A 25,751-nucleotide genomic window follows, 5' to 3' on the forward strand; every position below is an offset into this window, starting at 1 on the left:
TATATAGCAGCTTTTAAAATTCAGACAGAGAATAAGGATCAGCCTTGACATCAGGCAGCCTTGACTTTTCCCCTTCTTATCGTTAGTAACACATTTGTAGAAGCCCTTGTGCTGAGGACACAGAGCAGGCAGGACGCATGGAAAATGTACTCATAATACAAGGCACTGTTTACTGAATGCCCAGGGAAGGATAGGGAGAGGATTTGAGCCCGGGCCTGTGATTTCTCTGGTATAGGGAACTCCCGGCGAAGGAGACATCTTCCATCAGTGGAGGTTGGGGCTTTCTCTGCCGTTTCTAGTCTTGGCTAGTCTCTGAGAGCATCGGGAGCTTTGCACAGTCACATAGCTGTGTTCATCAGAGTCCAGACTTGGACCCAGGTCTTCCTGGCTTTGAGGACTGTTCTTCCTGATGTCACAGTCTGCTGTTTGTCTCAGTGAGGAGCACAGATACATAGGCTGTAAGTCCCTGAGCTAGAACTCCTGGGGAAAGTCTCAGAGGGAGGAAGGCATTGATATAAGAAGTGTTTTCCCAGTCTTTTTCTGTCCAAGGAACATGTTGTAACACATGATTTTAACATCTAGCTGTGGTCACCCTTACCCCGCTGAAGTCCTCCAGTGCCTCTCATGGTTCGCGGGGGGACTCAAGCAGGGTGAACACCAGTGCCATAAGGTCCTGTTGGTGTGAGAGTTTGGAGAACAGGTGACAGGGTTATTTGGTTCCCAACATTTCCTGAAAACCAGTTATTGAGCCATGGAAGACACCACCTGGCTCTCATTACCTCACACCTGGACTGCTGTAGTAACTGCTGGGGTGGGATGAGGTAGGGCGAGGCAGCGGTCTGCCTGCCTCAGGTTTCTCCTCACTCCAGTCTGTCCTCCATTCAGCCACCAGAGGGATTTTCCTAAAGCACAGGCCTATCTTGTCACCCTCCTACTCAGTAAACTCCAGTGGCTCACTGTCGTCTCCAGGAACAAGCACAGAATGCTCTGGCACTCAAAGCCCTTCGTACCCTGGCCCCTTCCTGCCCTTTCAGTCTTCTTACACCATCCTGTGCAGCAGGTACTCTTTGATCCAGGCTGTTGCACAGACAAGTCATCCCATGTCTTGGCTCTGTCCATTCTCTCTGGCTTCCTGGCTTCCTTCAAGTCCCTCTAAAATCCCACCTGCAGGAAAGCCTTCTGCAGCCCTTTTCCCTCTGAATGCCTTCCTATAAATAGCTCGTTTGCACATATTTGCTCGCATGGTGTTTCTCCATTAGGTTGCAAACTCTTTGAGGGCAGAAACTGTTCTTTTGCCTCTTTTTGTGTCCACAGCATGTAGCATGGTGCCCGGCACATAGTAGGTGCCTAACAATCCTTGTGGACAGCCTGACTGCGCTGGCAGCAATGCACATCTTTTGATGTATCACACAAAGTGTGATGCTAACGGTGAGGTCTCGTCATGTCAACGTCTATTAATGATGTCACCATTTTGGTTACAGGAACTGTATATCGCAGTGGGGATATCTGGAGCCATCCAGCATTTAGCAGGAATGAAAGACAGCAAGGTAACTCACAGGGTGTCGCTGCTGCTGCCCATCGCCAGGAGGGGAAATGGGTCTTTAATGGTGTATGCCTCTGTGGCTTGCTTAAATAGTTACTGTCTGAGGCTCGTTACCTTGAGATGTAACGTGGAGCAGTAGAGAGAGCCCTGGACTTGACCAGGAGTCAGGAGGCTTGGGGCCTCATTGGCTGTCAGCTTGCCATGTGACCATGACTGTAAAATGAAGCTGCAACACCCGGTGACTTTAGGACCCTACTTCGTGCCTTCTGCATGGTGGAAGGGGGTTTGAGCCCATTGTGATGATCTCTGGGCTGGGCAGAGAGGAGCGCCTACCTTCAGGAGTGAACACAGCCTTTTGATGATCACAGCTGGTTTGTACACAGCTGTTTAAAGTTTGCATGGCACTCTCTGTGCATTCTTAAGATTTACAACAACCCTGGGATGTGAGGTAGTCTTGGGAGGTATTATTACCCTCATTTTAAGATGTAGGTGGTGCGACTCAATGGTAAGGGGTGTGTGGCTAGCAAAAGGTCTTTCTGACTCCCAAGTCAGACTCTTCCTTCTTACTACTTTAGACCTACCCACAAAGGCCCATTTTGAGCGCAACCTGTAGGTCATGGTCAGCTTGATTATCAAGTGACACCTAATTCTGAGGTAAACTCCAAAAGGGATTGGAGAGGAAAAACTTGTTTTTAATTTGCTGCTTCGATTGTGTTTGGGCTAGTGGAGGCCTGGTCGGCTCTTGAGTCCAGGGAAGCCATATGCTTCAGAATGTGACATGTTAATTCATGCATAACAAGGTATAATTTGAATTATGAACTCAGTCTTTCATAGAGTCAGTGATGCCTGACACTTGTGCATTTATCTACTCCCATGAAAGCTTGATAGAAAATATCATCAAACTTTAAAATGTTTAACGTCTGCCTTGTAGAAGTGCATCTAGGACCCTTTTTAAACCACTAAACGGATCAGCCCACGGACCAGTCAGGCAGGTTTCTAGACTGAGCCACAAAAATGGATGCCACGAGGGAATGTGTAACTGTTGAATTAAAGGGGGAAAATGTGAAATATTATTCTCAAGATTTATTTGGGGATTTCTAAGAGCCTTCTCCTACCTGGCAGATCCTGGTGCCAATCCCTGCCCACCTTCAGGGATGGTGTCGACAGTAGAAGTATTGCATGTCAAAGACTTGAGCCCAGCGTGGTGTCAGGGGAGTATGAGGAGGCCTGGTTCAGGACTTAGCTCTGAGCGGCTCAGTGGTGACGCAGTGTAGGGTGCCCTTGACCTCGGTCTCCACGTTTATAGAGGGCCCGTTGTGTGCTTGGTGCTGTGCTAAGCGCTTTACACATTATCTCATTTGATCCCCACAACAGCTCTGTGAGATCGACGCTGTCACTATCTCCACCGTATAGCTGAGGAAACAGTCAGGCGGAGGACTCGTCCAGGGTCACACAGCTAGTGAGTGTCTGAGGCCGATTTGAACTCAAGTCTTCCTGACGCCAGGCCCGGAGCTCTGTCCACTGTGCCTCCAGCTGCCTCCAGTCCTGTCGGTATTCTTGCCGTCGGTGCTGGGATAGCTAATTCACATGGGCCTTGATTTGTCTCCCCTCACGTTAAATAATTTTCATCCTCTCAGTGAAATATGGCTCATTTTCTCCATTGACCCATCGAACCCAGAACTGCTGGCAGGTACAAGAGACAGCCAATTTATTGATTTGTAACTACTACGCATCAGGGAGGCACGAGAGCGTGAGATTCCAATAGCTCTGCCTGGCAGGAGTGAGGAATTGCACAGTCCATCCAGTGAGAAGCCAGTGGGATCAAGGGCCACTGGCAGCCTTAATTTCAGCTCAAGGAATGAGCTGCACACATAGGCTTGGCCTAGGAGTTGGAAGGATCTAGACATTTTAATGGGCTTCAAGTTCAAGGCTCCCCGAGGTGAGGTCACACCATCCTCCTGTTGCTGGCTTAGATAGTGCACTTCCATCCCTATTGACCTGGTACAAGGAGGGTCTGGGTAGTGCTGGATCAGAACTCCTCAGGGTCCGAACCTCCCACCACAGGCCTCTCCCCTCCAGGATCTTGCCTCCAAGCCTCCAGACCTCTTCTTGTCAAGACAACACCAATCAATCAGTAAACATTTATGAAGATCTACCGTGTGCCAAGGATGGCTGGTGGCACTGGAAATACAGATCCAAAAAATGAAATAATCGCTGCTTATCCAGGAGGGCGACAGAGAGCACACATCGAAGTGTTGATGGAGTAGAAAAGGCTCCACGCCTGAGGGGTTGGGGGAGGGCAAAGGGCACGTGCAGCAGGAAGGCTTTATGAGGAGTGCTGCTTCAGGGGGCTGAGGAAGGCAGGCCCTTCAGGTCAGTTTGGCTGCATCACTGAAGGCAGGAGAGTGGCTGATGTCCAGGGAGCCAGAAAGGGGAGATGGGGCCAGGTTGTGAAGGTCTCTACAAGCTCCACAGAGGGGTTTCTTTTGGGTCCTGAAGGTGATAGGGAGCCACTCTTAGGGATGGCAGTGACAGAATCTGCTCTTACCTTTGGTGGGAGGTGGGGGTGGCCTGGAATGGAGAGAGAAGAGGCAGGGAGACCCAGCCAGAGGTTGTGGCTAGAGACAAGAAGTCATGGGAGATAGAATTAGTGCAGTGGGGAATGAGAGGAAGATGCTGTCCAGATTTCCTATCTGAGGACCAAGTCTGGGGAGAGAAAGAGAGTCCTGGGCTGCTGGATGGCGTCATCCTAGTTGTTTGGCGTACGTGCACCTTCCATCTCAGCTGAGGCAGAGCTTGCGTCCTGAGCCAGAGGAGGAGGGAGGCTCTTCGATGCCCCTCGGGCCCTTCTCCAGGACTCGCCTCTCAGCTTCTTCATGCAGGTTTCACTGCCTGCATTGGGCTCCGTTGGCCTCCTTCATCCCACCCTTAATCTCACTGTGGTCCCTGAGGGTTCTCACCTGCTGCCTGTCCTTCCCTGTAATGAGCCAGTCCAGCCCTCAGACCCCCGGCCCTCCTTGGATCGATCCCCTGGGCTGGCCACCCTGTACCTTTCCCCTGCAGCTCCACTGTGGGCAGATGGCTCCTCCCTGCATCACCTCTGCAGCAGCCCCTCTCCCCTCCTCCATCATGAGTTTCCTTTTCTTTTCTCTCCCCTCTCTCTGCTTCTTACCTTCACCCTCCAGTCTTCCCTGAGGTAATACTGGAGCTATTTCCATTTTACAAATGTAAAAACTGGGGCCTTGTGAAGTTCGATCTATCCATGCTCACAAAATGAGTTATGGTGGGTCAGGTTTTACTTGAGGTCTCCTCTGACTCTAAGTGAACATTCTAGGCCAGGGTGCCTTCCTCGTAAGCACTGGAAGCACTGTCACTTGCTTGATGGTAGAGGGCAGAATGAGCCGCTTGGTTGGAAGCTGCATAGAGGTAGGTATGACAGGCTTCCCTGGGGCCAGGCTGCATGTTTGACCCCTTAGACAGGGTATTGAGTGGGTTCCTCTAGGAGATCTGGTGCAGGCTGGGCTAGATAACCTCAGAGGTCCCTTCTGCTAAAAATAGCATGCTAGGATGGTTGGCTCCAATTGGCTTCTAGTCTTTTCTGTGCAAACTTAGAATCCAAATAGAGTGCCCATGATTACCAGATCTGAGAGAAGAAAGAGGATGAGCTTGGGAAGGAAGGAGGTACTAACAAGGCTTAGAGATCCCAAGAAGTGTTTCTGATGTGGTACATATGGGCAGAGGGGCAGTGCAGACCTATTCCTGTGAGTGGTCAGCCAAAGGGAGCCCACTGTTACCCCTCCTCTCTCCCAGGTGAAGGGACAATCTAGGCAGTTCCATTTCTGTGATGTGGCTTCTGATTGGCTTACATTCTTTATGTTGATGGCTCAGTGGTCCCTACAGTGTGGGCACATTGCTCTTCTCTTGGGTTCTTTTTGTGGAGGAGCCACCCCCAAGACCCTGATTCTCCCAGCATGCTGTGGGGCTCAGCGGCCCTGCAGCTCCCCTCTTGGGGCTGCACCAGGTCCTTCCCCTTTGCTGAATCAAAAATGTGCTGCCCCCTCGGACACTCAACTCTGCCTTCCATGTGTGGTTGTGACCCAGATTTTAATCCTGGAATTGCAAAAGGGAAACCAAAGAAAGATCTGTCATCTTAGGAATTGTCTTGTTCATGTTTGTCTCTTATCCTCAAATCATCTTCTATTTGAATTTGCACAACTAAAACGTAAGTCTTTGAAGAGAGGAGGAGGAGCCTTTACTTATTATTGTATATCATTTAATGGAGGAATATTCTTTTCTGCCGGAGACCTAGTACATGTGACACCCAGATGCATCTGTGGCTCTGTGATGTCACTGGTGTGGGTGGCCAGGCCACCTCATTCTGTGAAGCTCTAGGGAAATCCTCCCTAGAAGACAGTGTTTACATTTTGTTATTCTTGCAAAGGATGGGCTATGTAATTATATCTGTGAGTGTAGGGGTGGGGAGGAGATGCCCCCCCCCCCCGCCCTGATTGTTTTACTATTGAATGAAGTCTGTGTCCACTCACGGGCAGATGCTGTTCGATAACAAACGATAGGTGGTATGATGTGTTTGGGGGATTGACTGAGGGGGACATGTCCTGCCCAGGACACTTAGCAAGTGTAGCAGAGCAGACAGTCTTTCAAAAGTGTGTGCTCTATTTCAGATAAAACTCTCGTTTATTGTGAGAGCTATGACTAGGGCCAGTTGTGGAGGGGCAAAGAATAATAGTTTTATTCTAAAAAAATTTTATTACTACCTGTGAGCCACCAGATTCTTAGTTATTGGATATTTTAAGGATGAGATAATTGTGAAAAGAGAAAACTGCAAAAGCAGCTAAAGTAGAGAATGATGCCGTGTGGTGGGTGCAGGGAGGCAGGTTGCAGGGGTCCCGAGTGATGACTTGTCCAGAAAAGGGGGCAAAGGAGATGTCACCAAGAACAGAGGTGCCTGGAAGGGGACAAGTCCCAGTTGTGTAGAAGCTGGGAGTGTGTCAGAGACCTCAGATGTTTCAGGGTACCCCTGAGGTGGGAAGAGGCTCCAGGGGCCCTTGGGAAGCAGATGGCCAGGGCTTCTCCCCTTCTTAGGACCGATCCAGCTAGTGCAGACTTTGCCCACGTTCTTTCACCAAGCTGCTAGAGAATCCCAAAGGTAGGAATAGGGATGGATCCCATTTCACAAGACCTTTGGGAGGTGTCATCTCCGTGATTCTGCTGGAGCTGGAGAGATCTGCCCATGGTCAAACTGTTAAGTGTGGGAGATGGGATTTGAACCCAAGGCTTCCTCCCTCTGAAGTCCAGCTCCCTCTCCACTGCTCCGTGCTGCCTTTCACATACAGATCCTGAGTGCAGTGGTGAGAATCACGCAGGATGAGAGGGCATGAGCACTTTACTCTGCTGCCCCTTCCCAGCCCTCACGGATAAAGAGGTAAACCTGGATTTGTCTTCTCTTGTTTTACAGACGATCGTGGCTATTAACAAGGATCCAGAGGCCCCAATTTTCCAGGTGGCAGACGTGGGAATCGTTGCAGATTTATTTAAGGTGAGTGTGACTTGAGGGAGAGTCAGCTTTCATATGAGCATGCTGTGAAGAGGGTCATATCCATGGTCAGGACTTTGAGGCTGTCAGGACCTCAAGGAAGTTTTCAAGAGAAACTGAATTGCTTTTTCTGGAATGTTCTCATTTTTCCCTGGAAGAAGGATGGTAAGTTAAGCATTGGGATAGCACGCAAATACCAGCTTCTTTTTACTAAATTTCTGCAAGAAGATTATAGAATATCGCAGCTAGATACAGCCGTAGAGGTCATCTGATTCAGACCATGTTGGGGGCGGACCAGAGAGAGCAGAATCATCCTGAGCGCCCCACCAGCTAGCAGCAGAGCTCCAGTCTCCTCATATTTCCCTTGTCCCATTCCTGTATTTTGAGGCCAGTGTGTGATGTGAAACTGAGTACTTCAGAGATCAGTCATTGTACAGATGAAAAAACCAAAGCCCTGGAAGGGGAGTGGCCTTTTTGAGGTCCCACAGTGACCTCCTTCTCTGTCTTGGTGGCCTTGCTACAGACCCGCTGTAGTGGAAGCATCCTTCCTGGAATATGGTTCAGGGAATGCAGGCCTCTGGGCAGAGAGTGCCTTTTCATTCTGTGCAGCTCCCTCCCCATCCATCCTGTACAAGGGGACTGCCCACTGGACTGGCACGTGCCCCCCTTGTAGATGTTTAAGCATTGCTTTAGTTCCAATTCTTCAATCTCACATGGTCTCTGTGGCCTCTGCATCACCTGGCCTCTTGCGCCCCTTGGCCAGCCCACCTCCAAGGATGCCATTTCTGCCCTGCTTCCACCTCTTGTGGCCAGATGGGATGGCTGCCTTCCATCACTCACCCTTCAGTGTCAGTGGAAGAAGATAGTTAAAAAGATGGGCCTTTGTTTCAGGGAGAAGCTTTGGGGTTGTTAAAAACACTGCAACATTTTCCTAGGAAATCACCCAAGGCAGCCATATTTAGCTTAAAACTAAATGTTGCCAAAAAATAGGCAGTTCAGTTAGTCTAGCGTTGGGATTCACTGTCTGCGAATTGGCCCAGAGCTTTTTGGTTTTGCTCTATTAGTTGAGAAAAATGTTCTCTTTTCTTTGGTTCCTGGTCATGTCCTAGTGGGAAAGGAAGGCTGTTTAAAAAGTGTGGGACCCTATGAGTTTTTCATACTTATTTGCAAGGCAGGCTTTTTTTTTTTCTTTGTAAACTGGAGTTGTGGGAGTGGAGGATTAGGAGATATTTTGAGTCATTCGTTGAAAAATGAGATTAAGTTAAACATTCATTGCTGCCTTCTCTCTGTAGTATGTGGGCTGGCAGGGTAAGGACCAGCAAGATGACTGAGATAGACACTTTCCTGTAGTGGCATTGTGAGGGCCTCGGTGGTCCTGCCTTATCTGTTTCTGCAAATTCCCGGAGTAACCTAGGTCTCCTAGAGAGACCTAGAGATCAGGATGTGAGGGCAGGTGATTGGGCATGTCTGGCCAACACTAGACAAGATCTGTTGTCATGTAGGAGCAATGAAAGTTACATTGCTTGGCCTCCGACAGATCCCGTCTGCACCCACCCTGACAAAGGGGCATCTAGCCTTGGCTCAGAGACCTCCAGGAAGGGCAGCCTGTTCCACAAGGGCATAGCCCACTTTTAGGAAATTTTCTCTGAGTCCAACTCTTTGCCACTTCCTCCCTCTGTCTTCTGGGGCATAGCAAAACAAGCCCAGTCCATTTTCCATGTGACAGTCCTTCACGTGCTGGAAGTCAAGAGACAGGGTTGCACAGTGGGTAGCATGTTGGCCCCCAAGAGCTAGTGAGACCTGGGTTCAAATGTACTCTGGCACAGACTAGATGGATGACTCATAAGTCAGTCACTTCTTTGGGCCTCTTGTCTGCTGAGTCATTGACTACTGGTTTGATCTAGTCCAGGGGAGAGTTCCTCCACTCCCCCAGTAGGAGTTCCCCATGGGAAATCATCATTCTCTTCCTAGTGAACACTGATTACTGTGGGAAAAGTACAGGAGCACTGCGAGGGACTCTCTGCGCTTCATCCCTCTGCACTTGCCCATTGGCCGGATGGATGTCCTCCGTCCTCCAGACAGCCCTGCAGGAAGTGTGCCCTGACTCTTGGGGCCCCACCTCGGGCTCCAGGGCTCTTGAGCAGCTTTCCACAACTAAAGCGGGCTTGGTTCTATTTAAAAGAACCTCTAGGGCCCTACTTGCTCTAGTGAGCTCTTGGAGGACAGGAGCAACCCCATCTCGTATTTTTTTTTAAAGGATCCTATGGTTTGGAACTTCATTGTCTCGCTCTCTTATTTTGTAGATGGGGAACTGAGGCTTCGGGCCTCCAGTCCGTCTGATGCCTGGCAGGCTAAGACTGAATCTGTCCTCAGGACTCAGTAAAAATGTGCCAAGTGCATGAAACCTCTCCAGTGAGAATCCTGTCAGCAACTTAAATCTTGCTAGGCTTGTGGGCTTTTTTACCCCCTCTGTCCACCCCCAACCCCAGTCCCCTGGCGCTTCATAAAAGGCTCGTTGACCGTCCTGCTTGGTTGTCAAGACCACCTCCCCCATGACCTCTACAGAGATCGTTTAAATGGCAACAGTATCGATAGATCATATGAGCTGTCGTTTCTCTAGCACAGCGACATTTGCCAAGTGCTTTCCTCACACCAACCCCGTGAGAGAGGATGACACGTAGCATTCCAGTTTTCAGATGTGGAAACGGGCTAACAGAGGCAGAGGGACCCATCCATTAGCCCCTTTCAGATGTGCAGAGCGGCCCTTAGCACCCAGAGAGGCAGCGGCTTTTCTTTGTTTTTTTTTTTAAATGCCCTTTTTTATTATGAATTTAAGTATCATTTTCTTTTTCCCAAATGGAGAGAACAGCTCTTGTGAATGGACAGCAAGGACAGGCAGAGAAAAAAAAATAGCTTCTGCGTAAAAAAAAAAAAAAGGTTGTTTTTTTTTTTTGTAGAAGAGGAGGCTTCATCATGAATTTTATGCCAGCCTTGGGCATTGCCACCTGCAGATTGACCCACATGTAGCCTGTGTGGGTGGCATGAATGAGCTCATAGTCTGTGCCCCAAGGAGTGGGCAGAGAAGGTGTGCCAGCACTTAGTGCCATCCCTGAGTGAGCGCCTGCCGGCCCAGGCTGGAGACAAAGCGACATTCGGAACAAACAACATGTCGACAATTTCCTTAATAAATTTTGTACGAACACATTATTTCCACCTAATGGAAATGTAGCTCTGTTAAATAATTGAGAAGCATCTTCATCAGTGGTGAGTTCAGCTGGGATCTTTGTGAGCTGGGGCAACCCACAGCCTTCAGAAAGACAGGGTAACTGATAGTTTGCCGGAGCCACCAGGCTAGGTTTTCAGGCGTATTGCACATCACAGGCATCCACTGTTGACCTGCTGGCCCACGGGCTCTTTCTTGTGCCAGTGCTCCTGCAGAGCACCCAAACACAGGCCTCTCAGGTGGCAGGCAGCAGGGCTCCACAGCAGACCAGGGGCTGGTACATGGACAGGGTGCAGGGGTTGGAAAAATCTCTTTTAAACCATTGGGCTTTGGCAGCCTGCTAGAATGAACTTGGGGCTTGACACTTGGAAGGTATGGTTTCAAGTTCAGGCTCTGCCACTTGCTGGATTGTGTGACCTTGGACAAGACGTGTCCCCTCTGGGCTGCAGCTTCCTGAGGACTGGACTCTGGCCCTCTCAGCTCCACCTTCTGTACCCAAAGCAGAGTATGAGAAATTAATAATGAAATCAAAGTGCTGACTGAGGTCACAGGATAATCTGGAATTACTTTTGTTCCCAAAGTTATAGAAGACTCTTAGAAATTCTAGTGTTGGTGTCGGTTGTTGTGAACTTATTTTTGAGTCTCTGGAGTTAGTTCCAGGAGTTTCCATTGTAGAAGATGCCCTGGAATTGAATTCTTCCTTTCAAGTTTGTTACTTCAGGGTGTGCAGGAGAGGCCTGATGCATCCAAGGAGTGGTCTCGGGAGGCGATGCCAGCCCCAGTGCTCTTTGGAGCCCTTTAAAATGTTTACAGTTGCAGCTGATTTCTTACTCAATGCCCACCTGCACAGAGTGATCACTGCCAGTCACTGCCCTTCTGTGAGGAGTGTTCATTGAGCAGCTCCTGTCACCGTAACCCTCTCCGCCGTGTCAGGAGGATGGGAGAAGTTCCCTGCTCCCTGGGGATACGTGGCTGGATGGACAGCCAGGATGGCCTCACGACCTCCATGCATGTCTTTTGCCTTGAATGCTCAGTGGTTGGCAGTTTGGGGTAGCCGGAAGAGCATGGTAGAAGGTGAACCCATCCATGCAGGCCCTCTCTGGGGCCCTTTGTTTGTCTCTGCTCCCTGGCCACCTGGGCCTGCTGCATTCTAGCCTAGCGTGGCCCTGAGCCAGGCATTCTCCTCTATTAATTCTGAATCCTGGCACTACTTCCAGGGGGTGCTGAGGCTCCAGGGAGGCCATGGATGTAACATGCCATGTAATGGTATCTTTCCAGCCCTTTCCTCCTGGGCTTCCCCTCTTATCTGCTCAAGGCCTCAGCCAAGCAGGGTACCCCAGGCTTTCCTTTCTTCTCACCAGCCCCTCTCTCTCCCTTCAGCTGCCCTGCTCAGAAGGCACCTCCTCCCAGAAGCCTTCCCTCATCCCTCTGTCAGGATAGTGCTAGACCTCATGCTGTACTTTCTTTTGCATTGATTGTAGTTGTTTGGAATATAGTGATCTGTGTTGATGGTTTATCTTCTTTCCTAGACTGAGCTCCGTGAGTGAGGGCTTTGTATGTAGCAGGTGCTTAATAACAAGTGTTTGCAGCATTGAATCATTTTTACTTCTGAGAAGTGGGGTGCTCAGTGCTGCCTGGAAGGATCATGGAAGGCTCTGCCTTGAGTCCTGGGTAGCGTGAGCAGGAAGTAGGGGCTTCCTGGTAGAGGGAACATGAATTTATCTTGCGGGGTCTGTCAGTGGAAAAACCATTCCTTTGTCTAACAGAGCACATCCCTTGCTGGGCACAGTGAGGGCAGCAGTATTCCCTGTGCTGGGTGCACCGCCCGCACGATTCCTTCAGTGTCTGAGTTTCCTGTTTGGTTTTCATTTGCAGGTAGTTCCTGAGATGACCGAGATACTGAAGAAGAAATGACAAAGCTGCCGTAGGTCATGGTTTGAGACAGACAATCACCCAGAATCACAGATGCCGGGGAAAGCTTGGAAGGCTGATTTCAGACAATTTTTTTTTAAATCCTAAAAGGGCCAGAATGTCTTTTATGGGAAGATTCACATTTTCCTTTTTAAGTTAATTCTTGGTTCCAGACATCATCATTTTTGAATGTTTTCTAATTCTCTAATAAAACCAATAATAAAGTACTGACAACCTTAAGCCTGGCACTGAGACACATTTCATGCTTTGGCTTTTGAGAAGTCAAACCTAAGAGTTTGGGGAGATGGGTGGGGAAGGTTATTTATGACTTTGCTTAATGCTTTGAGCTGGATGTACACCCCCTCCCTTCCCCACAAGGGTGCTTGCATGCACATGCGTGCGCGCACAAACACACACACACACTTGTACACGCACTCACGCACACCCCAGGATAGCCTTCAGGACCCTGAGGTCATCTCTGTGCCACACTGAAGCCTTGAAAGATGACGTTCCTCAACTGTGCACATACCTTCCAGTGATAAAGATTGCGGCCTCTCAGCCTTAGTCAAGAGTTTTCATGAGTTATTGTGAAATTAACCACCCTACCTCTGACCCTCTGATGAATCTCTCTGATCCATGGACGGCAGGCAGACTGCCCATCACTGGGCTCCTTTGAGTGCCTGCCAAGAACTGTGCTCCCCTGGCATCAGAGCTTTAAAACTGGGGTCACTTCTGGGCCAGGACAAGGCAGCACATGAGTGTATCAGACGCTTCCCTCGCAGCTGCCTTCAGGCACCTAGGATGGATTGGTGAGGAAACAGGCTCAGAGTGGTCCTTAGCTGTTAAGTGCCAGGACCAGGTGCTCATGTCTGGGTAACACTTTTCTGTCACAAAACACTTGACCTACATTCTGTAATTTGACCCCCAGCCCTTAGGACGCACATGGTGTGGGTTTTATTGTTCCCAGTCTACAGGTGGGGAAACCGAGGCCCAGAACTGGTCTGAGTCAGCAGGTGTGTGGCAGAACAAGGTGCTCTTGATGACACTGCGCTGGGTCCCTTCCTGAGGGGCTCTGCTCACAGGCATCTCCTGAGGGAGAAAGCATGGAAGCTCCACCACTAAGCTGGCCCAGGTTAACCCTGAACGGACCAAGTCAAGCTGGTTGACTTTGCCTCTTGCGTTCGTGTCTCATCGGCTTAGATCCTTCTGTGTCTGCTCAGGGGAGGGAGCATCTGGAGCCAGCGTGGGCTGCTTGTGCTGTGCTGGACTTTTTGGTGCATCATAAATGTTTAAAAAGCTGTTCAAAGAACACCCTGAAGATCTATTTTGTAACTCCAGTGGGGAGCGAGCTCATGAAAAATGAGCCCTTTGTTCCAGTTATTTCGGCAGCCAGGCCACATGACATTTATGGCCCTCAAGCCCCCAGACCCCAGTTCCCCCTCAGTTCCCTCCAAGGGTAGGCCTGTGTGAGCTCAAACCATCACTCCATGGATGGGTCCTTTGCTCTCCAAGCCTCTCTGGCTCTCCTCCTCATTTCCTCCAATCCTGTTCATCCCTCCCTGTTCTCCTAGGCCTTCACCTTTGTCCTGGTCTCACCTGTCCTCTATTAGCATACATCCTCCATCAGCCCTTGAGGGTTGCCACTGTTTACACCCAATCAAGCCTCACTCCACCTTTGGGCATCCCACCCCTGCGCTCCTGCCTTGCCGAACACCCCCCCCCCCCCATCCTGAGGACCAGGGCTAGACGAATTCATGTTCTCCCCAATTGCCTCAAAGCTCCTAAGGCTTCCTCCCCCTCATCTCTTTGAATGAGAAAATCAGTCAGGAGCCTCTCTGCTCACCCTACCATCCTGCAAATGCTTCTCTAAAGTTCTGTACGATGATGGGGTTGCACTGACTCTTCCCCCTAGCTTTAAGTTAGGAGTCAGGTAAATGGTGCAGTGGACGGAAGGCTGAATTCAAGCCTTGCTTTGGACGCTGGCCGGGTGACCCTGGCTGAGCCACTGACCCTCTGTCTGCCTCAGTGACCTCATCTGTTAAATGCTGGGGCTTGGATTCAGTGGCCTCTGCGGCTCTAAACATTCTGGTCCCTTCCTGACCACCTTGGTCCTACCACTTACCGAGCACCGCTGACCCTTTGGAACCTCCCTGTCACCTCCTTGGTCACCATTGCACAGGGTTAGGCCATTTGCCTCATTCCCGCCATTGCTGTAACTTCGTTGTTGGTCCCGGCTGGCTTCTCCTTGTCCGATGGATGAGTCGCCCGTAGCTGCCAACATGGCGCGCCTGCTGCAGAGGTCTAACCATGCCGCTGTTGTTCAGAAACCTTCCGTGGCTCCCCTTTACCTAGAGGATAAATCCCGAACCACCCTGTGTTGGGGGCCAGCCTCAGATACTAGCCACGTGAGTCACCTCAGGTTTCCCTCTAGGCTGGGGTAACAACACTTACTTTCCAAGGTGGTTACGAGAGCCAAGTGAAGTAACAAATGGGATGCTCTTTGCAAGGCCTCAGAATGTTCTATAAATGCTAATTGTCATTAACATTATTTGAGACCCTCTGCAGTCTCGTTCTGACTACCTTTCCAGCCTGATTCCGTGCTGCTTTCGCAGTCTGTGTTTCTGCCAAATGGGAGTACTAGCTTTGCCTCGAATACAAAATTCTATCTCCCGACCCCACGATGGCATCAGCCGTCCCTCATGCCTGTGACGTCCTCCCTCTACGTCTCTACCTCTTGAAATGCCCTTCCTTCAAGGGCCGTCTCTTCTGTGAAGCCCCCCCATTGAGTGCCTCCTAAATGTATTTGCATAAATGTTGTAATCCCCTGGTAGATTGTAAAGCTCTTTGAGAGCAGAGACTGTTTTGATTTCGCTTTTGTGTTCCCAGCGCATAGGACAGTGCCTTGCTCACAATAGGTGCCTAATAACAAAACTCTCATCTATCCTGGGGCAAGGGCTTGCAAAATGAGGAGTCATTTGTGGGAGAAACGAATTGGGTCATAAAGGGAGCAGGCAGATATCTGGAGTCAAGGTTGGAAGATGGACGTCAGAGCATCCATCCATCCAAAGTGAAGGTCAGGGTGAGCGGGGAGGGCTTGACAGATGAGAAGCAGGAGGGTCCAAATGCCAGAGGATGGAGTGGGGGGCCTGGAAGAGCGGGCAGGAGGCTGGACAGGCAAGGGGGCCTTGCATTTGAATCCTGTATCCCTCAGGACTGGAAGATCGGGGTGAGTGATAACTTTGCTCGTCTGTGAGCTGGAGACAATGCCTACCCACCAGGTTTGTTACGACAAATGTGCTTTATAAACCCGAAAGTGCCATGGGATGTGAGCTATTAAGAGTTCCAGTGTCAAGGCACAGAGAATCAGGAGGTGTACAAAAACTAGAGGGCTGGGAGAATGGGCGTGAAATGTAATGGAGAAGGACATGGTTAACTGAGGCAGGCAGGGCTATGTTAGCTGGGAAGCTTTTATGTGTTTCCAGTTAGAGATGCAGCTAATCCCCTTGTGGGGCTGTGGGTAGAGGAAAGGCCTCACTGGATTGAGGGGCAGCATGAGGGAGCTGGGGAGGGGCGGATGCACTTCTGGAGGAAAAATGCTATGGAGGCTGGAGGTCCTATGGAAGCCATGCTCTCCATCAAGGATGGAACTGTGCCTGGAGGAGGAGCTGTATGTGTGGACGTCCACATCAAAACAAACTCCATCTTGAACATTAGGGCAGATTAACTCAGCAAATCCTCTGTTGATTAAGTGCTGCCAAGTGTAGGTGCCATGTTAACCCACCTTCCCAGTCCTGGTCACCCCGTCCCACCATCCAAGGTGCAAACTGCATGACCACACCCTCCTGCTGATCCCTGTAACCCCTTACATCTCCATTCTTTCCAGGCCACCCTGACCCAGTTCACTCATGATCTAACCCTTTGTACTGGGCCCTCGAAAACCACCTCTTCCTTGTCCACAAAATGCCACCTCCTCGGATTTTTCAACCATCATCTCAGCCTTCTTCGGAAGATACCAAATTCCTCCCAGCTGTCCACTGGTGGCTGACCCCTTCACTGACTCACAGGACTCAGCTGCTGCTAGACCTTTCCTCCCTATATTATTATCCTTCCATGACCTCTCTCCGTTTGAGGTCCACCTAATCTGCCCTCCCCACTTTGGTTTATGTCATTTATTGGCTTCCAGGTCAACTTTTTCTATGGCTTTAGCGCTTGGCTCCCTTGGCTCTACCCCATCCCCAGCCACCATCCTCAGGAACTCAAGACTCAGATCTCTTCCTCCAGTTTTTCAGCTCCAATGACCTCCGTTTCACTTCAGCCACACACTTTCATCTGGTTTTCTCTTGGCCTTATGCCTCTTTCAGGCACTAGGTTTTTGAAAACCGCCCTGGTCTCAGCCTCCTATCCTCCTCTCTCCCATGCTCTCACACTCAACTTGGTCTTTATGCTTATTGTCATCTGCTGTCCCGTCGTCCTTCCTCCCGATTGCCTTAGTGCATCTATCCCATTCTGGTCTCAGTTGTTTCATATGCAGCCTTGACCCAATGGATTGCCACATGCGTGCTAACATTAATAAAAACAAGTCTGTCTCTTCCCGCTGCCCCCCAGCCCACCCAAAGCTCAGAATCAAGAATGGATTCCATTCCTAGACTTGCCCCATTGTGAGCAAAATTAGAAATTATTTAATCAAAAGACCTCATTTTACAGAGGCAGAAACTGAGGCCTAGGGCGATTGAACTCCTTTGTGGCATGAAGCGAGCCGCCCTTCCCCCCACCTCCCCTCAGGGCCTCCTGTGCTCCCTCATTTGGCAGGTGGAGGAGACAATCCCAACCTAGTTAAGAGGCTTAATTGATGTTAGGAAGGCTCTGGGACCTTTGGTGAAAGGTGGCCTATAAATCGGAGTCATTGGAGAATTTTGAAGCTGTTCATTCTGGCTTTTCACGTTCTGATTGATTGGTGGGGTCGTCAATTTAATTTCCTTGTTTCAGAATAAATAGACAGTTTGCTCCCCCACACCGCTGACGGCATTTTTGCATAAAATCCCGCCAAAGCGATCTCTTTGGCAGCTGGCTATAAATTTCAGCAGCTGACATTCCATCATTTTCTTTGGGTAATTAAATTAAATATGCACCAGACGCCAATATCAAACTTTTTTCAATATTGGAGCCTAAGAAGCTAACTTCATTAGGGTTATATTGAGCATTTAATGTCTGTGAAATACGACGGGACTTGGGCCTCCATAGATTTTATGCCTAGGTGGAGAAAGGGGATCTGACCTAGACAAGCATGATTGCAGAATCCAGTGGCCACACTCTGTTCTCTGTTTCTATTTGCAGTGTGTCTGAAATCCGGGGTTAGCTGGGTGCATGCATGCATGGGTGGAAGCTGACAGCTCCTTCAGAGAAGCCAAAAGCAGAATTAGGCCAGGATCTGAGGCTCCCAGGGAGACTCTGGGTGAGGGCAGATGAACCAAGGATAGGTTTGGGGGGAAAGCCCTTCCAGATGGAACCCAGTGTCGACTTAGAATTTGGGGGTTCTGGGGCATGGGTCAGGCTGGAGTCCCCAGCTTTCCCAAAGGAGGTGAATCTGAACTGAACTAATAATCCTTGAAGGTCTTGCTCTGCTCCAGGTAAACAACATGACATATTCACCTTTCCCCGGCTCCATTATGCAAACCCAAACCCGCCCTGTGCCTTCCCACCTTGGTGCCTTGGCACAGGCTATCTCTGGAACACTCAGCCCCCATTCCCTTCTGCCTCTCTCCATCCCTTGGCTGAATTCCTCCTCATCCTTCAAAGCCCCATTTAGGGGCCATGGCTTCTAGGAAGTCCTCTCAGATGCCCCAGCCTGTCTTGCTATTCTCTGTGTATCCCCAGTGCTTGGCACACAACAAGTGCTTAATAAGTGCTTATTGACTTGATCTGACTTGTGCGTTCATTGTACTACATGGGATCAGACCAAACTGAATTCTCCTTAAAAGTCTAAAGCTGTTCAGCATGGGGAGGAGGCTGTGGAGGACCGTGGAATTTGAAATCACCAGACTTGGATTCAAATCCCAACTCTACTTTCTGTGTGACGTTGGGCAAGCAGCTGTTCCCCCCTCCCAGCCTCAGCATCCTCATCTGTTATATGAAGGACTGGATGATCTTTGAAGCACTTTGCAGCCCTAATTCCTAGACTCATACAATGGGGGAGAATGGAAACCTTTTGTGACACAGAAGGGTCATGGAGAGAGTCCTTCCATTCCAGGAGGGACACAGTACAAAAAGGGACATGGTGACCTGGGAAGGGAAACCCTATTGTGACCTGGAAAATTAGAGGGCTGGTGAGTGGCGCCATGGGCGAGTATGCTGCCACACCCTTTCCAGGATGGATCGGAGGATGACTCCAGAAATGGAAAGCTTGTCTCCCCAAGCAAGCTGCCCCAGCAGCCCTTCCCTAGCCCCACGTGCTAAGCTCTTAATGGATGTTTGTTGACTGACTGCCCTGCCCTGCCCAGCCCTGCCTGACTGTCTGGGCATCCCCACCTGAAGCATTCTCCCTACCCAAGCATGGGAGCCAGCCCCTGAGCAGGGTGGGCACAGCCAGAGAGCCTGCAGACCCCAGTTAGAGCTCTGGAGCCTTCTCTCCTCTCTTCCCAAAGCAGGAAGCTGTCAAGGCTCAGACTAAGCACCCAGCCAGGCCCCTATGCCGGCCAAGGGAGACACGTGGGGCCCCCTCCATTTGCCTCCAGAAGCAGGGCTGGCTAAACCTGGTGAAAGAACATTTGTCCCCTTTTCCACTTTGCACAGTGGATGAGGAGGCTGGGAGGCTTTGCATGCTTTCAGTGAAGGAATTACAGGTGAAGAAGCCATCACTTAGGCCAAGAAAAAAGGATCATGAGATTTAGAGCTGGAAGGACCCTTCAGCTCATTTAGTCCAGAATGGAGCAAGGCACCTCCGTGTCCTGATTCACCTCTCCTGGCTCTTCCCATCTTGATCATGAGAATTATGCCGTTTATAACTTCAGAAACATCTGGTGGGTCCATGATCTCGTCTCTGTGGGCTTTCTCCTCTGGTGGGATCACAGCCCATCTCTGCCCTCTGATTCTACGTGAGTCTTCCTATCTTGCCATAAGCCATCCAAAGAGGAGCCTCCTAATGAATCAGAGACTTGTCTTGGTGTCTTTGAATATTTTGTAGATAGTAGGACAAAATGTGGGCTATCCCTCTGTGGGTGACCCCTTTATCTTGTGTCCTGGACCTTGCCTACCTCCTCTTCTGGTCACATGCCTCCTTGATGGCAGTCTTTAACTTTAGGTTTTCAAAAGTAATATAGTTTATTTGAAGAAAAAAAATGACATCAGGCATGCTGAAGAGTTGGTAAAACTAGTTTTGTTTTTTTTTAAAAAGCAGTATTTCTTAATCCTCTGATGAGAGAGTACAATTATCTGGGGGGAACTTGGTATGCCTTTGAAAAGAATTATTTTAAATTATGAATTTAATTTTATAACAAACACTCAGAAATACAAAGAACAAAGCAAGAGGGCTTCTTCTTGGGGGAAGGATTGGGGAGAGGTGGAAAGTTTTTTTTTTAAGGGCCACCAGGAAAGCATTTTAGAAGTTAATAGAGAGAAGGAAAGAGAGGTACTGGGGTGGGGGGGAAATGGCAAAAACAGAGCAGTCCTTTACCACCTAGATAAATATGTATATGTAAATGTGTATATATTTACATACATGTTTGTATACTACAGCTCCATATATTTGTATACACACATATATGTGTGTATCCATTTATACTAAATATATTTGTATGTAACACAAAAGTATATGTGTACATGGGAATTTGTACATGTATATTTGTATATACATAAATGTATGTGTGTATATTTATATCACATATGGGCATGCGTATAAGTGTACACACAAATATGTGTGTGCATGTATGTACAAATGGTATCCCAAAAGTCTTAGTGCAGTTCCAAACTACTAAGAACTTCTGAGACACTCAGTGTAGGTGGTGAATGTGCAAACTGTCCACCTGGTTAGTTTCAGGGATTTCACCGCATCCGTGCAGACAAGTCTTCCCAAGTTTCTCTGAACCCTTCACGTTGGTCATTTCTTATGGTGTTGTAATATCCTGCTCCTTTCACTGACCACGATTTGCACTGCCACCTCCAGGTGTTCTCAGTCCTTTACTAGCATAGAAAGAGCTGCTGTAAAGATTGTGCAGATGGGTCCTTTTCCTCTGCCTTTGATCTTTTGAGGTTGGTACCTTGTTGGGGTATCACTGGATTAAAGGGTCTAAGGCTTGGTGACTTTGGGGCTATGATTCCAAGTTGCTTTCTATGACCTGTCAGAACTCTGAGTCCTTCAGGCCAGTGTGAGCTCAGCTTCATCGGTGCCAGATCCTACCAGACTGGAAAAACTGTAGGTGCAGCCAGGCTGGGGGACAAGCTGCAATCTCCTGTCTGAGGCTCAGCCTGCCTCAGTGAAGGCTGTCTCATCTTCCTCAGTGCTCCCCTTCCTGCGTCCTGATGTCTCTCCTACCATTTGGGTGCAAGTCATCCTTGGCAGTATTGGAGTGCCCAGCACATCAGAGCCAATGCAAATACTTACTAAATGAATATACTGCCCCCATTTATGCCTGCGGTGAATCTTTGAAATGTTCTAGGCATTTTCATTAGGTAATTTTTCTTTAACAAGTTTTACTGATGGTGTCTGCTTTCTGGACATAGCACCTTCCTTCTGTCTGTCTCCTCCCTGCTCCCATGGTTTAAATCCTCCCTTGTGTAACAAGGAAAAACAGGTAAGCAAAACCAGCCCCCAAAAGTGGTCATGTCTGACAATGTACATGGCATTCTGCATTTGTAGCCCCCCACTTCTCTTTCATTATCTGTTCTCCTGCACCAAGGTTGGTCATTACAATTACTCAGTCTGGCTTCCTTTTAATAAGCTTTTTGTTGGCCTCACAGTGGCCATTGTGTTTCTATCGCTACAGATATCTTCTCCTTCCCTGTCCTTTTTTTTTCTAAGCTGGTTGGAACAACATTCTAACTCTCTTCCCCTCATGCAGATTGAGCTGATTTTTCCTTAAAAAGTATTGAGGTCACCCTGGAAATTGATTGGTTCAGGAGTCTAAAGGCTTGGGTGGTTGATATCGGTTCTGGCTTATCTGATTTAAAACAAGTACAAGCGCTTCAGCCTAGCTTACTGACCATGATGGATGGGTAACTCGGAAGCGGGAGAACTTCACTCAGCTAAATCAGCCCTTGGTGTCCTTGTTTGGATATCCTTCCCCTGCCATGGCCAACTACATCTCCTTTTTTAAATCTGTTGAATGACTTATGTGTGTCTCATTTTGTTCTGATATTGAACCTAAAACATCAGGGAACTGTAAGCTGAGTGAAGCCTGGCCAAGACCACTTGGTATTCATAATTTCTTCCTAAGCACTTTTGATTCTGCACATCATTCTGCTCCACAGACTAGCCATATGGCGTCACCAGGAGAATACTGATGGATCGTCATTCCATGGAGCAGCCTGAGATCCTTAAAAGCCTGGTCCTATTTCCTTCATGTAATACAGCTGGTTTTCTTCCTCCAGTTCAGTTCTAGATCCAGGTTATTGTCCATTCACAGGATCTGTCTAAGATACATGTACTAACAACATCCTTATAGCTTCCTGTGAGGTAGGATTTGAACTCAGGTCCTCAGATTCCTAAGCCAAGGTTCTTTCCATTGTGTTTTAGTGAATCTGCGTTGATACAAATATTCTCCCTGCTGTACAAGTTCTTTTTTCATACTTCCCCATTTCTCCATGGAGCATCCCAGGGCACAGTAAGATTTGTTCTGGGTCTTTTTACATTTCATGGTTACTGGAACAATGCTTGTCCAGTCTGACTTTGAATTCTCAGGAATGATGCCAGGGGAATGTAGGTCCTGACAGTTCTAACAAGATAGAAAGACTTGAGTGTGGGCCTAGAGACAAACTGTGTCTGCTATTTGAGGACCAAACCAGCTACGTATGGAGAAAATCATCTTCAGTAGGTTGACCCTTAACTGACAGTGATAGTAACAACCCATGAAACAGATCTTACCACATTTTTTCAAAAAGGAGAATTTTCAGCAAATAAGGCCATCGTGTTATTTGATTCTTACAATTACCCTAAAATTTCACTGGAGATTGAGTCAGGATATTTTACAAACATTTGTAGCAAATCTTTCCCTTCTCCATGTGCAGTAGACAAGGAAAGTATATGGATGCCTCCTTATTTATTTTGGGAAGCAGACTTGCCTTGCTTGAATAATCCACCCCAGGGCAGTCCCTGGTGCCCTCAGGTGCTTGTCTCTGAAAGAGAGGTAATTACCTGAGCCTCTAGCTCTGGGAGTGGGGGTGGGGGTGGGGGGAGTACCCACTTGGTTGCTGGTAGGGAAAACATATCAACTGTGATAAGTCAGGTAAGCCAAAGTCATAAGCCAAAATGGAATTGGAGAAAGAAAGCCTCTTGTTGGATGCACAGGAAGATTTCTCCTGGAGTTCCTGGGAGATGTCTTGCATATAAGACTTGAGACTGCAGGAGAAATCTCTAGAAATAGAATCCCTTGGAACTGTGTTTTTGAGCTGTGATACAATTTAGCCAGAGGGTTTTGGAGACAGAAAACAAACTGATCCCCCAAGAAAGGGAACAGCCGCCATCTACTGGGAGTTGAAGAGAACTGCAGGAAGACTGCTGGCAGGCTAACTCATGGGACAAAAGGTTGTAAATAGTACTGGAGCCATCTGCTGGAAGCTGAAAAGAATTGCAGGAGAGGAGAGGTGGAACAGTAAACTGCTAGAGGTGTGAGCTAGTGGAGAAGCAATGCTATACAACCAGCTAGTAGAGCTAAACAGGGGAAAACTTATGTAGGGAAACAACTCCCTGCTGGAATCCTACCTGAGGAAGTACAGGAGGTGGTTGAGTTTACTACTGGGTATTTTCTCTGATCTTTGATTAAACTCCAAATAAACCTGTCCATATGTTGAGCCTTAGGAGCCACCTGTGCTTGTAAGGGGGAACTGGTGATTCTACCCTTGAGGTGGAAGTTGTAGTGGGTAGGAGGGGCATGTTATTAGATACTCAAATTCCCAAATTTTCTGGGCAGATGTGATGAACCAGAGGAGTAAGAAGGACCACCAAATATACCATCATCTTTCATGTGTGACACAAGGTCTGCACATTTATTAGAATTAGCATAGCATAGCAGAAAAAGTACTAGGTTTGGAATCTTAGGACAGGGGGTTGAAATCCCAGCTCTGCTATTTTCTTTACCTATGTGACCTTAACATCCCTGTGCCACAGCTTTGCCTTTCTTATTCATAAAAAGAAGGGGTTGGACTTGATGACCTCTTTAGGTCCCTTCCAGCTCTAACTCTATGATCCCACATAACTCCTATGTGTAGAACAAGGGGGAAGGTGCTAAGTTTAGAAAAGAAGATCGCCTGGAGGAGGTAGCATTGGAGTTGGGTTTTAAGGATGAGTGTGAATTCAACAGATGAAAAGGGAAGAAGGAACAGTGCAGGTATAGGTAAAATGTGAGCAAAATCCACCGTGAGAAATGTCAGCTAATGCTGACATTGTCTGGCACTTCAAGATTTACATAGTAAGGCAGATAATGGCAAGATTATTATCTAAATTTGACAGATAGGGAAACTGAGTCTCAGAGGAGGGAAAATGGTTTGTCAGCAGTCAGTGTTAGGAAGTATCCTGAGACTTGAACCCAGATTTCCTTATTGCTGTGGGCAAAAGAGCACAGCATGAGCATGGAAAACAGAGAATAACCCAATTCGAATGGAGTGTGGCAAATGGGAATAAGAATTTTGTGAAATAGGGCTTGAAAGGTAAGGTGGTAGCAGATTACAGAGGGCCTTGAATGCCAATCTGAACTTGACTTGATAGGTGACAGAGCCATTGAAGGTGTTTGAGCAGAAGAAGGACATGGCCGGGTAGACCTATGCATCAGGAAAATTAGTCTGGCGGAGTGAGAAGGATGGTTTGGGGGAGGAAGAGAGGGGTGATGGGAAAAACTGTTGGGAGACCATTGCAATCATCCAGGGTGGTGAAATGAGATTCTGTATCAGATTCTCAAAGGGGTGGTGGGACCAGAGAGGAGGGGAGAGGCATTGCAGGGGCCATACTAAAAGCACCCTCCCCACCCCACCTTTGAATGCTTTACATTCCTTTATTGATCTGTCATTGCCTAATGAAGGCCTCAGTCCCTCTTTAGTGCCTTTACCTACTCATTTGACAGTTTCCAGAGATGATACTGAACGTGTCCCCACATGAAAGCAACAGCAACATGGAATGGGACTTATTATAGAGCCCTGAGCTGGGAATCAGGAAGAGACTTCAGTTCAATCCTGCCTTTGACACTTACTGGCCATATAACCACAGGGAAATCATTTGAGTATTTGAGCCTCCATTTATTCATCTGTCATTTCTGGGACCCATCTTACTTGGTAGTTGTGAGGTTAAAATGTGATAAGCTAGGCAGGGTACTCTGCAAATCTTAAAAAGCCATACGAAGCAGTTAATAAAATAACATTGAAGATCTCTTTAAGATCATAGCCCAAGAACTAGAAGATGCTCCACCAAAAGGCCACCTAGTCCATCTCCCTTATTTTACAGAAGAGGAAACTGAAGTAGGCAGATGTAGCTTGCTCAAGGTCACACCATCATCAACAGAGGCAGGATCTGAACTCATGCCATTGAATTTCAGAGACTGCTGCAGTCTCCAGGAAAGCATTACTTCTCCCAGTGGGAATTGCTCATGGCCTTCCATGAGAAAGACACAGAGAGAGGTACAGAGACTAACCCGAAGTCAGGAAATGACAGAGATAAGACTGTGAAACCTCCGTGACTTTGGCAACCCAGATGTCAGGGAGACTCTCAGGCCAGGTTCCCAAAATTCCTGCATTTTTCTGAGCAGAATTCAATAGAATGTTCCCAGAATTTTAATTCAGCATAGAGGCCATCTAGTCTGACCTCTCCCTAAATGAGAACTTTGAGTTCTGGAATCTGAGGGCTTGAGTTCTAATCCTACTTTGGCGATTTATTATCTATGTAGCCTTAACGAAGACCCTTAACTTCTCTGGGCCTCAGTTTCTTCATCTGTAAAATGGGGGAAGGGAGATTGGACTAGACTATCACTGAGTCCCTTTTCAGATCTAGATTCACGATCCTATGACCCTAGCGGACATCCATATTCTCTTCAGTGAGGAGTAACTCACTTAGCTGCTGGGGCAGCCCATTCTCCTTTTATTAGAGTTCTCATTGTTGTGGTGTTTTCTTCTACAGCCACAATCTGCCTTGCCCCAAGTTCCAACCACTACCCATAATTCCACCCTCTAGACTCATGAAAAACACAGCGAATCCATCCTCTACTTGATAACAGGGCAAACACCTGAGACAGCTGTTACAGTCTCTTCCTCCTCCTCCTCCTCCTCTTTCCAACCCAGTCTTCCGTGCTCTACACCGAAATCCCCATTTCCTCCATCCGGACCCT

At 48.3% G+C, this 25,751-nt stretch overlaps 1 protein-coding gene across 2 annotated transcripts in view; it reads left to right on the forward strand.

Moving 5' to 3' along the window:
- ETFA (electron transfer flavoprotein subunit alpha) overlaps positions 1 to 12,471 on the forward strand; it is a 77,289-nt gene extending 64,818 nt beyond the window's left edge. Inside the window, exons 10-12 of one of the 2 annotated variants that reach the window (XM_036734629.1) lie at positions 1,482 to 1,547; positions 7,020 to 7,100; positions 12,196 to 12,471. In XM_036734629.1, coding sequence (XP_036590524.1) covers positions 1,482 to 1,547; positions 7,020 to 7,100; positions 12,196 to 12,234 — 186 coding nt within the window. In that variant the 3' untranslated portion in view covers positions 12,235 to 12,471. The remainder of the gene's footprint in view (positions 1 to 1,481; positions 1,548 to 7,019; positions 7,101 to 12,195) is intronic. The other variant, XM_036734630.1, reaches the window with a different exon arrangement.
- Positions 12,472 to 25,751: the final 13,280 nt, after the last annotated feature.

The sequence above is a fragment of the Trichosurus vulpecula genome, chromosome 8, assembly GCF_011100635.1.
Source record: "Trichosurus vulpecula isolate mTriVul1 chromosome 8, mTriVul1.pri, whole genome shotgun sequence".
Taxonomy (NCBI): Eukaryota; Metazoa; Chordata; class Mammalia; order Diprotodontia; family Phalangeridae; genus Trichosurus; species Trichosurus vulpecula.